Source organism: Euprymna scolopes, chromosome 5 (genome assembly GCF_053919585.1).
Source record: "Euprymna scolopes isolate OS-2025 chromosome 5, ASM5391958v1, whole genome shotgun sequence".
Classification (NCBI taxonomy): Eukaryota; Metazoa; Mollusca; class Cephalopoda; order Sepiida; family Sepiolidae; genus Euprymna; species Euprymna scolopes.
Window position 1 is genome coordinate 18,336,334 of NC_136486.1, and position 14,935 is coordinate 18,351,268.

The window sequence follows — 14,935 nt, forward strand, 5'->3', positions numbered from 1 at the left end:
GGTGGAGGAAAAGCTTTCATGACTGAGATCATTTTTGTTCCTATCCAGAGTGCCCCTTATTGGGAAGCCGGATTTTCCCCACAAGATTATATGTTGAAAATTTGAATAACTATCAATTTAAATACAGAAATTATATTTACAGTTTTGGTTTTCTGTTGTTCTATGACCATTTTATTTCATCAGTTACATGGTTAGGAATCCTATACTCCGTAATAGTCTTCATTTTCATATCAGTGCAGAATATATGAATACAAAAATGAAGTTCACATAACTACTAAAAGACAATCATATAATGTGAACATTGGTTAAAAACTAAGAAAATATAGTAAACATCTATAATATTAAATCAGGGTGGTGGTGAATTTGGGAAGGGACATTATTATTATAATTTCACTCAGTAGGAGTTGTCTCACAGGCCATCATCAGTGATCGCTCACTGGCAGTAACTTGTGTTCCCTGGAGACCGAGTGACAACAAGTCTCCCCAGATTTCGAGTGTTCTCCACCTCTTGACCACTTGTGCAGATGATTTCACATTATCACAACAGCCATTGTCATTGATTTCTCGTTGGCATCGCCCATTGGTGTTTTCTGGGGGTTTGGGTGACAAAATGCCTCCCCAAGGTACCAGATTTGAACTGCACACTTCCAGTGGAGATCTGGTTAGTACTCTTCTACCTTGGTTTTTCCATCCTCCCTGCTCCTTCACAACTAGTTGGTGTGGCGCTAGTCGAGGTCATCTACCCCAGTTTTTTTTTGTTTTTTTTATTATTATGATAATAATAAGGGTGCTTGTGCAGTGTATGCACGTGTATTTTAAATAGTATTTCCAACTTAAATTAAATTTTGATGGTATCTTTTTGGGGGTTTGTTTTACTACACACAGATTCGAGAAAGTTGTCAAAAAACAAAAATATAACAAATAAATGCTATCAAAGGCAAGATAAGTTACTTTTCTACTTAACTGAATAAGTTTTTAGTGTTTTTATTTGATGTAAAATGTTTATTCGGTTCGAAAATCATAGTGTTTATCAATATGTCCCGGTAACATATATTGACAGTTTCTAACAGTATTTTGTATAGTTTTTTTTAGTTTTAACTTATTTTCCCAAACTTAACGTATTCAACAGCGAACTCGCTGCCATTTGTCTTTTTCAAATATATTGATAAACATTGTACGATTTTTGAACTGAATAAACATTTTACATTAAATAAAAACACTAAAAACTTATCAAAGGCAAGATAAATTACATTTCTGTCAAACTGGATAACATTTATTTGTTATATATTTGTTTTTTTGACAACTTTTTCGAATCTATGTGTATAGTAACCCCCCCCCCCCTTTGTTTTTCATTAACTTGTGAGGTGAAAGTACAGAATAGTTAGAAAGCCCCCCCCCTCCAAAAAAAAAAATAGCTTTCTAAATAATATTTCAGCACTGTGCGTACAAGATTTATTTATGAGATAAAACAAGAAAATATGTTAACTAAAATTTAATGTACTCTTTATTTTTAGTTCATATCAAATCTTTAATTAAAACTGATTAGTTAATAAATATTTAAGATGAATTTGTGTTTGTATGTCTCAGGAGAGAATAGAAAATTTTCTATTTCATTTCCTGCTTCAGTCATGTAAATTATTTACAGTTAAAATGTTATAAAACAAACAAAAACTTTAAGTTTTAAATATATTTCAAAGAAATAAATTACACCCAGTGCTAAAATAATGAACTGATCGATTGTTTTAGTTAAAAAACTGTCATGAAAAATGCTTCTAACTTTAAAATATTTAGAAATACTCAATGAAAAGTTTTATTTATTATTAAAAGAATAGACTTAAAAATGTTCTTATGTAGAAATCGTTTGTTTTGCAGTAAAAAAAAAAATAAATAAATAAAAAATAAAATGAAATATTCGACTTTCTCTGATAGAAATAAAAGTTCAAAAACAAGTTCACTTTCTATATTTTGTTAGATTAAAATTATCCCAATGTGCAATTATAATAATTATCCAAATGGAGAATTGTTCTTTCTCTTTAGAAGAAGAAAATACATGGACGTTTAGACTAACTTCTTAAAATTACCACAGCCACATTTTTTATGCCTATTAGCGTGACCCTGTAGTTGAACACCAGAAACTTTAGGTACCCTTTACCTACATGTTGATTTGGCAATGACATCACGTTGTCATGTTCACTGGCTTCCTTCTCTCTCAGTAGTTGTGGTTCTACTGTGCCAAACTGGAAAATGTCCTCAACTGTTGTAAATTCAAGACAGTCCATAGACTGCTGCCAATTCCTGATTAACAATCCTATTTTAGTTGCCGTTGTGCACCTTGGTGAACAACTTCTTCTCCACTGTTTTTCCACCAACCCCATTTTGTATAACATTTGTTCTGCTGATCAACTTATTTCTTCTATTTTGTTATGATTTTCATTTCTTTTGATTTTTTTTTTATTCCTAACACTTGATGGGAATGTTAAAGTATCATACTAAAAACAAAAACATATTCCAAAAATCACATAAATTGATCAAGTAGTTTTATCTTTATAATAAAATTCATTTTTAAGCGATTAATGAGAATCCATAGGCATTACAACATAAATATTGCAAGTTTGAGTTGTTGAGTTATCTCCCTTTGTTTTTTTATTTTAAAGATTTTTTTTTTTTTTTCAAAATGACGGATACGACAATCACTCCTTGATTTCTCATAAAATTTTATTTTCTTATTTAAAAATAAGACTACTTGATCAATGGAATATGTGCCTATATTAAAGATGGCTTTCCATGTGGTAGGGTCATCTCCAGAGAAGATCCTAACTTACCCTATATGTGCTTCCGGGTCGCATTAGCTCACACTACTGAATTTATATTTACTCTCTATCGCCTCCACAACAGCAGAGTTACTATCTTTAAAAGCATATCTGAGAAAATTGACCAAGTCCTATCTGCTTATCCTTCAGCTAATATTCACGTATGTGGAGACTTCAATGTTCACAACGTGAAATGGTTGACCCACTCAAACAAGACCGATGATGAGGGGAGATTCTGTCATGATTTCTCTATTGCTTATGACCTCACTCAGATTGTTCACGAACCCACCCGTACGCCCGATACTGACGGCCAGTATGCGAGTCTACTAGACCTTTTTCTCACAACTTGTCCTGAACTATGTTCAGTTTCTGTTCTGTCTCCTCTTGGATCTTCCGACCACTCTGTTGTATCAATTAAGATAAAAATGAAATGTAATAAGTCCCCAGACGTACCTCTCCATCGTACAATATATCGATACACTAAGGCTAACTGGGATAGCTTCCGTACATTTATATTGGATCTACCTCTGCTTTCCATGTTTAAAAAGGATGTGTCCTCTATAGTATCAGACCTGACGGAATGGTTCATTGTATGTATAGACAGTTTCATACCCTCAAAAAAGTTCCTGCAAAAACCTAACAGCCAGCCATGGATCTCTTCAGAATCTGCTGCTGCCATTACGCACAGAAATCACCTTTTCCACTGCTTCCAACATAATAGATGTATGGAAACTAAAGTCGCTTTCAGGACTGCCAGCAACCATTGTAAGAAAGTAATAAAGAACGCAAGAGAGTTGTATGCTCAATCTGTTAAGTCCAAAGTAGATGAGCAGCGGCTTGGTTCCCACCAGTTTTAGCAAATAGCAAATAGAATCCTGAACAGAAGCGTGTGCTCCATCCCAACTATCATCAATGGACCTGAGGTAATCTCATCAGCATCAGACAAAGCCAAACTCTTTGCCAAGAACTTTGCAGCTAATTCTACCCTTTGTGACCAAGGCCGCCAACCCCCAGTATTTCCTCCTGTATCAGAAAACACACTATGTGATATACATATATCTGTACATGATGTTGCCAAGCTAATCAAAAACCTTGATTCCAGTAAAGCAACCGGCCCTGACGGTATTCCAATTATAGTATTCAAAAAACTTCAACCAGAACTAGCGCCCATACTTACAAAACTGTTTAAACGTTGTCTTAAGGAGAATAGCTTCCCATCACCCTGGAAAATCTCATCAGTATGCCCTGTATTTAAGAATTCAGGTGATCGCTCATCCCCCTCTCAGTACAGGCCAATAAGTCTCCTGTGCGTCATGAGTAAGTTGCTGGAATCTGTTAAATATAGAAGTAATCAACCATCTCAACAAAAATAACCTTCTTAGTGACACTTAATATGGTTTCCGTTCTGCTAGATCTACAGCAGATGTGCTTACAGTTATATCTCATAGGATTAGCAAATCTCTCGATGGAGGCAACCTTTCTAGAGCAATTACTCTTGACATATCAAAGGCCTTTGATAGGGTATGGCATAAAGGTTTATTTCACAAGATCTCCAGCTATGGTATAGCTGGAAATGTCTTCTCAATTATTAAATCATTTCTTTCTGGTAGGTTCATAATAGTAGTTGATGGGCAAAAATCAGAAGCTCACAGCATTAATGCTGGAGTCCCTCAGGGGTCCATCCTGGGCCCAACTATTTTCCTGATCTACATTAATGATCTTCCAAATCACATCCTTACATCATTTGTAGACATTTGTGCTGATGACACTACCATTTATGACAGCTGGGGGGGGGGGGTCTTTCTATCGATCCAGTAGATATCTCATTGTTGATGCAATTCTCTATCTATATAAGAGCCAGGTACCTCCAAGGATGGAATACTGTTGCCACATCTGGGCAGGAGCTGCTAGAAAGGACTTGTGCTGCCTTGATAGAGTTCAAAATAGACTTCGTGGCCTCGTAGGAGATGTCCTTTTCTCTTCCCTGCGGCCTCTATCTCACAGAAGAGTTGTTGCGAGTTTGTCTCTGATGTATCGTTATTTTCATGGAAAGTGTTCAACTGAGCTTCAGTCTATGGCCCCACCTCGCCAAGAAACACTCGTCTACCTGAAAACACTATCAATAATTCCCTCCACTCTTTATCTGTGCCTAAACCTAAATGTAGATTCCATAAACAAAGCTTCTTTCTTAGAACTGCATGCCTGTGGAATTGTCTTCCGTTTTCCTGCTTTCTGGCTGACTACAATATGGTTGTCTTCAAGTCTAACGTAAACAAGTTTTTGATGAGCTGTTCCATATAAGTTAACAAATTTACCGAATTTCCATTACTAATGATTACTATGTTGTCCAATTTCTACTGTACACTCTTTAACCCTTATCCTCGAGTGGCCTCTTGGCCTTGATAATGTGGTGATGCCTGTGTAAAAAAAAAAAAAAAATTCACGCGACTTTTGGAATAAAATATTTTTGTTTTATTATAGGTATGCACATCATATGGAATTTTCTTTATTTTTGTTTTTAATATAGGAGGAATTCTGTAGAAGCACCAAAATTTTCATAAAAAAAATATATTATACTAGTTTATACCCGCCCTTTATTGGGTCGAGTTAGTACATGAGTATGTCAGTTTAACTTTTAATTTCTTACTGCTCTATAACTTGTACGAAGAAAACTATTTGTTAATTGTTGTGATAAAAAATGTTAGCATTTCAATGGGTTGTTTTTGTTTTACAGCATATCAACCCTTTTCAGGTTATTTAATGCCGAATCCAGTGATTTTGAAGAACAATTTTTTAATAGAGTATATTTGTTTTTTGTTTTTTTCAAGTCAGTTTCTATTTAACCCATAGTTGGAACCCTAACAGGTACTAGCACTCCGGGTCAGAGTGAACCTGGGAGCAATGGCAATTAAAGGGTGGCTCCACACTCCTTAAAGTCCACAAGCTGGGGCCTCACCATCGGATATAGTTTAAGGTCATATCCAGGACCATTTCGATGGGAGAGAGTAAGTAGCTATGATGAACGTATTTCTATATCATTTTATTTACAGTAAATATTAAAAATTCATTTACAACATCAAATGTTATATAAGTTTTTTAAATGGATAAAATAATTTTCTTCGAAAATGTATATAGCTACATAGAATTTTCTGCATTTCATTCTCATGAGGATTCATCAGGCTATTGCATTTAAACGATGTTACTGTGTTTTTTATACATTTCCGTGATGCCAAGTTTGCAAGTTAGCCAATCAGGTTCTTCATTATTCACACACCTTAATATAATTTGGTATATGACGATCTATAAATGTTAAAAAAAAAAAAACTCGGCAAAAATAAAATTCCTAAATCTCGCCAAAAACATTTCCATGTAATAAACCCTTTACACAAAACCTTTAAGGAAAAGAATCTTAAACTGTTCTATAGTTGCTGTGAAAACTTGGAGCATAATAAAATATTAAATGAGAGCAATAAAGAAAAAAGTAAGAAAATTATTAAGAAAAGTGACCAACATAACAAAAATAACACAAAGGACAAAAATATAATCATTAGAAATAGTAATGACCCAATTCCTAATGGAAAAAAAAAAGAAATGCTCATAGTGAGCAAAAAAATTGTAACTAGAATGTGAGCACTCCGAGCACAACAAAATAAATGCTTAACTAAAAGTATCATTTACCAGGCCACAATATTTGCCAAATAAATCCCAAATAACAAAAAATATTAGGGAGGTATGACTTCACTGGATTTCAAAATTAGATATTACAACTACAGAAATACATAAAAAAAAAATAAATAAATAAAAAAATAAAAAAAAAACAATAAAAAAATGAATGCCAAATAAAAACAGCATTAGCAAACCACTACTGATAGCTCAAGAAAAGTGGACACTTTCTGATGGTCAAGCGGAAAATAGTACGGCAAGCCAACACATGTAGGAACTTAGATAACCTGCATAGACAATGTTGAAATGAAAAATTACTTATCCTAAATCTTAAAGGACCTCAAAATTTATTAACCTGCAGAACTGAAATAGCAAACGTATACACAAAATAAATTTTACCTTAGGATAACAATACAAAAAATAAATAAGCAAATACACTAGTATAAACTAAAATACAAGTGAAAAACATCCAGATTAAAACCAGGTCAATTTCTAACACAAAGAAAAAGAACCCATCTGCCCCAAAAACAAAGAAAGAAAGGGATGAATTAGAAATCAAGTGAATCTTTGCCTGATGAATGCGGGGACCATTGGTTGCAATAAATGGGTTTGTGAATTACAAAGAAACTGATTGGTTAACTAGCAAACTCAGCTTCATGGAAATATATAAAAAGATGCAGTAACTTTGTTTCCATGCAATAGCTTGATGTATCCTCACAAAAATGAAATGCAGAAAATTCTGTGTACCTTAATTGCCATAGATATTTTCAAAACTTACTATAAAAAGGTGACCTTATCTATTATTCATAACTAATGGTTCCCATATTGTATTAAATTCTATATTATGTCTGCTTAGTAGGTGATCATCACCAAACACATGAATGAGAGTAAGCTACCTCGTGTATTAAACAAAGGTTTTTGTTTGAAATTCCATGCAGATTCCCCGAGTTCGACAAGATACATCTGAAGAAGGTCGGAGACATTGAAAATAACATTCAAGACGGAGAAGTGTTGTGCGAATAATCCAAATAATTTTCATGTCAAAACTTCATTTAAAAAAAGTGAAGAATGTTTTTAAAATTTGACTGACCTTCAATGATTGTAAGTCTGCTCGTTCGGATGGGTTTTTCTTCACGCTGAAAAAGATTTTACAATACAAATGGTAAATCTCAGACATTAGTAATAATATGTAATATGCTTTTCCAAATTAAGTGTAGATTTTTTTTGTGAAAAATTGATATAAAAAAAAAAAGAAAAATTTCCATTTACTTGCTTGACACAAGGTTAGTTTTTAATGCGGAGAAAATCTAGATAGATGCTATCAAGTGAGACCATTTAGAAATGTTAATTCATCATATCATAATTCATCTGAAATATTCACATGCCCCAGAAAAAAAGTTTCATTACTGTTAATGAAGTGAAAGAGTCTATCTGTAACGTAATTTTTAAAATAGACACAAAATGAGTGTTGAGACTTGCAAAGAAAAATACTTTGGCACAAACATTTTTATGTGAGAAAAAAAAAAAAGATGTTTATTTCATCCCGTACACAATTCGCCAATGCATATTTACAACAAAAATTTGCCAATTTTTTAGCAAATTTTTGAAAAGGTAGTGTAAAAATGTGGCAAAACGCATATGGTCTTAAAAAAGGGAAAAATATCCACCAAACCGATTTTAAAAGTTAAAAGATTTTTTTCTTAGACCACCAAACTCTTTCTATGTCATTATGGAGATATTTTAAGCAATTTCAATTTTTTCATGTGTACTGCTACTTCCTCAGCTTGATCATGTGCTGTATTTTTCTTTGCTTTTCTTATGACAATCTCGCACACACTTGCTAATTTGCATACATGCTTTAACAGCTGCTGCTGCTAATACACATTGTTACACTTATCCTCGAGTGGCCTTTGGGAATTAGTAAGTGGTAATAGTCTAGTGTAAAAAAGCCCTCATCCATTCTTTCAACATAGCCATACCATCGAAGTCGTCTGTTCTGCACATGTCTCTCTCAGGGTTCGTACAGATTTTCAAAGTCCATTTTCAAAGACTTCTCTGGACAAAATTCAAGTATTCAAATAAAATTTAGGGTTTGTTTAATAATCCACAGCGATTTGAAAAAAAATGGTAAAAAATGAAATATACGACAAATAAATGTTACCAAAGCCAATAAAAGTTACTTTGCAATCTGCTTGCACTATTTTTGTTTTTTTTAGGTAGTTTTAAATGCTTTTTCTTTCATCTCAAATATTAACTTTCTTTACAACTTTTAATTTCCAACCAAGATGGCTGCCGTCTTGGTCAATTTTTTTTTTTTTTTTTTTGCCCGGCAGGCCTAATTTTTAATATCACAATTTTTTTTTTTTTTTTTGGAAGGGAGGGGGGTCATCATTGGAGAGTCTCGTCCGTGCAAGGAAAGTATTTTTTTTTAGAGAGGGGAGGATTAATTTTATTTATGGTGACTGCCACTAGTTCACCCTCCTAGTGCTCCCGCCCTAAAAAAATTAAATGCGAACAAAAATAGACAAATTTTAATCAAGGTAGTTTTGTGATAAAAGGATGTAACTCTTGTATCCATAATAATAATACAATGCAGTTTCAGATAAATGCATATGCTTTTCGAATCGATGTGCTAATAGGTATTTCGTGCACACATGAACATAAACGTTACTCAATACGCACCGGTTATTAGCCCTTGTCTTAGCTTTAGATCTATCCAACAGGCAGTACTTCTATTTCCTGTTGTGCATTCTTCTCTATCCATTTCCGTCTCTACCCATCTCTTCCTTGTTTTCATCTGAACTGTCCATGTAGGCAGACACATTTCTCCGTACACCTCGAAAGGTGCACTTTCATTTTAAGGTAAGATGACACAATGTATACACTAACAAACTCTTGTGAACACTAGACACGCATACACAATGAACACAACAAACATACCACAAGCATTACAAGGTAAAAGGTATGCTTATGCATATACACCCACACACACGCATGTACATAACACTCTTATTGTTTTTACATATTTCAAATTAAATAAAACATCGTATTTGTATTGTTATTGTAACTCGGTTTTAATGTTCTCCGTTAAATATTTCTCTTAATGTTGTCGTTCTCTTTTATTCAGAGTTGTACGAACATGTGTATCTGGCGTATATAAGATTGACAAATATCTCTCTTCTCAACATGCTTACCAACCTTCCACAAACCGGCTAACAGCCTATGCTCCTAATGGTAAACATTTATGCTACAATATTAATACCGAATGGACTCTTACAAATGAACTGAAGAAAGGACTGGATGGCTGTTACACACGGATGCTCAGAATGGACCTCAATACATCATGAAGGAGCCATGATGTATTGAGCAAACTAAGTTTTATGGTGACCTACCACTAGTACAGCAGAGAAGGATGAGAATAGCCGGTCACTGCATGAGACACAGTGAAGAGGAAGCCAACAAGTTAGTTCTCTGTATACCAACAGATGGACACTCAAACTGTGGTAGAAGAAGAATGACCTACATTGACAACCTGCTACAAGACACAGGATTAGAACGTGTTCAGGACCTGCAAACTGTCACGCAAGATTGTGAGAACTGGAGAAATCGTGTAGATTTGGTGGTGAAGTGTCCTGAAAGACGACGGAGATGAGAGATGATAATATCGAACCCTACAAATAGTAACAATGTATGCATCATTGGTGACCCCGACATAATTTTGATTCTAGTTTCAATATTAAAAAAGATATTTTTAATGGTACATTTTATTGATACTCAAAAAAATAATTTAATCATATTTATTTTGATTTTATTTTTAATATTTATTTTGATTTTATTTTTAATATTTATTTTGATTTTATTTTTAATATTTATTTTGATTTTATTTTTAATATTTCAGCACAAATTTTTACTGAACATAAATACGATTTTCAAGGCCTTTTCAAGAAATTTTCAAGGTAATAATAGAAATAAAGCCTTTTCAAGTCTGTACGAACCCTGTTACTATACTGTCTAGATTTAATCTTCCTCTGAGGTCATCAGATCTAAGCCTGCCATTTAAGACAATGGAATAGTATATAAAGATATACACAGATATACACATGTTGAATTTACTAAATTTCATGTTCTCAAATCTAATAGACTGAATTAGATATATTAGCATAGAGAAATATTAGATGAAATATTAGACAGCTCCGAAAGATTATTCATAAATTACCCCATATTACCAAGCATATGATATCATGAGGAAGGTCTCATTGACCAAAACTTTGTTATACATGGAAATAATTTTTTTTTTTTTTAATTTGAATATTTTGTTTTTAAAATACTCAAAAAAAAAAAGGTTTATAAATACTCACCATCGGTCTACGAAATCAACAAATTCTGGCGTAAATTTTCCTTTAGGTAATGAGGGTGGAGGCTGAAAAAAAATAAGAAAAAGGAAATTTTTAAAATTGGTGACATTTTCAAATATGAATGGGAAAATAGTCCTAAACAAAAAAAGACTTTTCAAAACATTCAATCAAGTTAGTATTGGTTAAATCAGCTTCCAAAATTGTCACAAAATTAGATTTTATTGCTAATAAACACGCAAGATAATGATTTTTAGAAGAACTATGGCTCAAATTTAATGAAAATCTAACTTGTGTGTATACATGCAGACATATCTATATAATATTCTGCTTGTCCCTTCCTTAGTCCATATGCCACGCTTTGAAAAAGGCCAAATACAATTTTTGAATGCCAAACTGCTTCAAAAAAGGCCAAAATTAATGAAATTTTGCTTTAAAAAGGTTATCTTGGCAACTTTGGACAAGAATATGAGAGTGACCTCCCTTTTCATGTAGCCTTGTTTACAAATATCATAATGATATATGATCATTGTTGTAATGTGAGAAAGGAACTTGTAATTTCAACATACAGTGATTCTTCACTGAAGAAAGACATCAGTAAAACATTATGTAAAAAAAAACATTGTGTGCCCAGAAGTGCTGGACTGAAGGAGTAAACTAAAAATTGTGTCTTACAATATGATTTTTATTATTTGTATTGACCTATGTAGCACAATATTACTTTTTCAGCATTTATTAGTACTTATTAATTTATCTCAGGTCAGTTCTATATTTAAAATACAAAGGACAATATTTTCATAGAAATGTTAAACTCATATTTGCTGTGTGTTATTGGTTTTTCTGTCCAAAAAACTAATTTTTTGCACTTTCCAGAAAAATATTAGCTTTATCAAAACATTTGATTAAATATATTTCTCATTCCATGGAATTTCCACAGGTCATGCTAGTTTATATTAATCACTATAATAATTATCTCCCTTTGCCTATCGACAAAGTTGTTCAAATTTAAATATTGGCCATTTTAATCAGATCGCAGAAAATAAATTTTCAAATTGAAACAAATGAGAATTATAAATACAAAAGAAGAGAAAATATTAAAAATAAAATAACATTGAGTATCAAAACAAGCTCTATATTATTAAGTTTAAATAATAGATTTAAAACAAAAAAATAATTTCCAATTTCTGTGAAATTTGCTCATTTGACAATAGCCACTACACATTTGAATGTCAAACATTTGCTTCAGTTTGTGTCAATCTGTTACACGTCTGCATTGCATTGCTTTCTATGAATTTAAATTCCCTTTATATACAAACAAAACAATGCTTCAAGCAAACTACATTAACCTCTTAAAATGTAATATATCTGAATATTAAAATAAGAGATTGTGCCCATATTATGATCCCTAAAAACCGTTTAAAATACTCCAAAGAAACAGAAATTTAGGGAATATTTACTAATTGATGTCTAATATGAATTCTTCCTCCTCTTTGCATAAAACTAAATATAACCCACATTAAAAACCCTTACTCTTAAGAGATGTGTTCCAAGATGCATAATAATCAGTTAATTAGTTTAGGAGTGAATCCTTAACATATCTAACTTTATGGAAACAAATATGGATCCAGGTCTTATCAAAAAATACATTTTCAATTTTTTTTTTTTTTTTTTTTTTTTTTTAAATCGGTTGATTGAATTTAAATGCAGAAGACTTTTTTTTTTTTTTAATAAACCATTTTTTCTGACAATTCCTTCTGATTCAGTTCTAATCCTACTCTCGGAAGAAATAACATGATTATTGGATGATTACCTATCGCTGACCAATCATAATGGTAACTTCAAGCTTATATTTTCTATTAAATATTGTTACATGATAAGGGATGTCCCCTTTTCATGTAAGTAAAAAAAAAAGAGAATTAATTAAATGAAAATGATATCAGATAAAACGGGAATCGAATCCTGTAGATAAGTTTAAAGAACAATAGGTTTTAAATGGAATGTCTAGTTAAATTGTTAATTCTTTTAAAATATTTTATAAATAAAATTTGGCTGGAAAATCTATTCACATTCTTAGAAAGAATGCATGATAAAAATATTGGTTAGAGAATTAACAAGTAGGTTAAATTCCTTTGTAAAACAAAGAGAATGGGAAATTTCCTGGTCGTCAGAAATGGTTTCAAAAACGTGCAAATCGCACATGTTTGATACATGTGAATTATGGTCATGTTGCTGTGACGTCATGGCAGGAATGATTTCTCAATATAGGAAAGGGTTCGAAGTCAGAGAAGAAGAGAATCAGATCAGTCAGATAAGAGAAGCAGAGAGGTTCAGACCGATTCACGGTTAGAGTCAGGGCACCCTCTGGGAAGCAAGAGGTTTAGAGGTAACCACATAAACAACTTTGAATCCCTGAAGTGAAGCAATCATTTCCGACCGGTCGAATAATAAACGGAATCATCATCTTTCTGTATCTGCGTCTTCGTGTTATGTTTTCAACAGAAAAGGTATTGTCCATTTATATTATAAAAACTTGTGAAAATCATCATCTCAAAAATAGGTAAGAAATATATGTATCAATGTTATAGAAACACTCCCATTCACAGAACTGTTAAACGTAAATGCCAAACGCACTATCTCTGTCTATCTATCAAGATATTCATAAATCTCCTCTCATTAAATTACAGGCTTGGTTCTCCTATATTAACATGTACACTATTATATATACAGAACTGTCTCTCTCTTGATATATACGCGATATATCTGCACACAACATGAACCTCTAAGACTCTAAGACAAACAACAACAATATATTACATCAGTCCTCTTCAAATAAGAACACTTAATAAGACAGTCTGCAACAATATTAAACAGTTTTTAAATGTAAATCTGTCACACGTGAGTAGATAAACTAAAATAAATTTCAGGTGCTTATACAGATAAATACAAGAAAATCGCATTTCAAATAAAAACTGTTTGATATCCTTATGTCAGGCAAAAGTAGGTATCCTCAATGAAAATTATGAAAAACATTTAAGTATAAATTTAATTAAAAGTAAAAGTATAAATTTAATTAAAAGTAAAAGTCAAAATTTAATTAAAAGTAAAAGTCAATTTTATTGTATTAAGTAATTTTAAAGAGTTATCTAAAGACAAGGGAAATAAGTCAGTCCATTTTGGCAAACGTTAATATTTCTCTAAAAGTGAATATAAATGAGTTTTGTTTTATAGAAGCTTACTTCATTTTGGCACATGTGAAATGTGCAAGTTCAGTTTTGAAATGTTATTTCAAAAGCCAATCTTAAAATGTAGTAAGAGAAGGGCAGGTTTCATAGTATTTGGAAGTACAATCTTTTAAGAGAATTACGTCCCATTTTTATGCAACTCTTCACAGCAATGTATGACTCATGCAAAATAATAAAATTAATAAATTTCAATAAAATTGATTTTTTACTTTTAATTAAATTTGCTACCCAATAATTTTTTATAATTTTTGGTGAGGATACTTATTTTTGTTTGATATATAAGTACATCAAAGTTTTTATTTGGAATGTGATTTTTATTTATGTCTTTATAAGAACTTAAGTATGTTTTGGACTAATTTGTCAACCATATTTCCTTTAAGATCTTTTACTTGTTGCCAGCAGTAACATTTACCAAAAATAAATTTCAAATTCTGAAGCCAAAAGAATGTAGATTTCATTTAATTTTCCTAATCATGATTAGTAAAATTATTGTCAACAAATATTTAGGGTTCAGATCCAAGATGGCCGACCTTAATTTACATCTTGCTGAGGCCACAGTGAATATTAATTCCATTCTAAGGGAGATAACCGTTTCATTAAACAGATTATTACATAAATATAAATAAACATAAAAAGGTGCTTGTGCAGTATAATGAAATTTCAAACAAATGCATTTCAAGTAAGCCCCCCCCCCCAAAAAAAACATGATTACATACTTACGTATCATGTCAAAAATTTATGAAAAATAATCCAGTAGAAAAATAATTACAAAAATAGCATTTATTGAATTATCGAATTTTATTGTATTGCATGAGTTTTATTATAATGTGGACGAATTGTGCTACAACTTCTGTATGACAAACTGACT

The 14,935-nt window shown here is 32.0% G+C and overlaps 1 protein-coding gene across 1 annotated transcript in view; it reads right to left on the reverse strand.

Moving 5' to 3' along the window:
• The window catches only part of LOC145276722 (dual specificity mitogen-activated protein kinase kinase 1-like), a 128,738-nt gene that overhangs the window by 1,556 nt on the left and 112,247 nt on the right, over positions 1 to 14,935 (reverse strand). Inside the window, exons 9-10 of the mRNA XM_080127939.1 lie at positions 10,832 to 10,893; positions 7,564 to 7,609 (exon numbers count right to left, since the gene is read on the reverse strand). Of these exons, the coding sequence (XP_079984065.1) occupies positions 7,564 to 7,609; positions 10,832 to 10,893 (108 nt within the window). The remainder of the gene's footprint in view (positions 1 to 7,563; positions 7,610 to 10,831; positions 10,894 to 14,935) is intronic.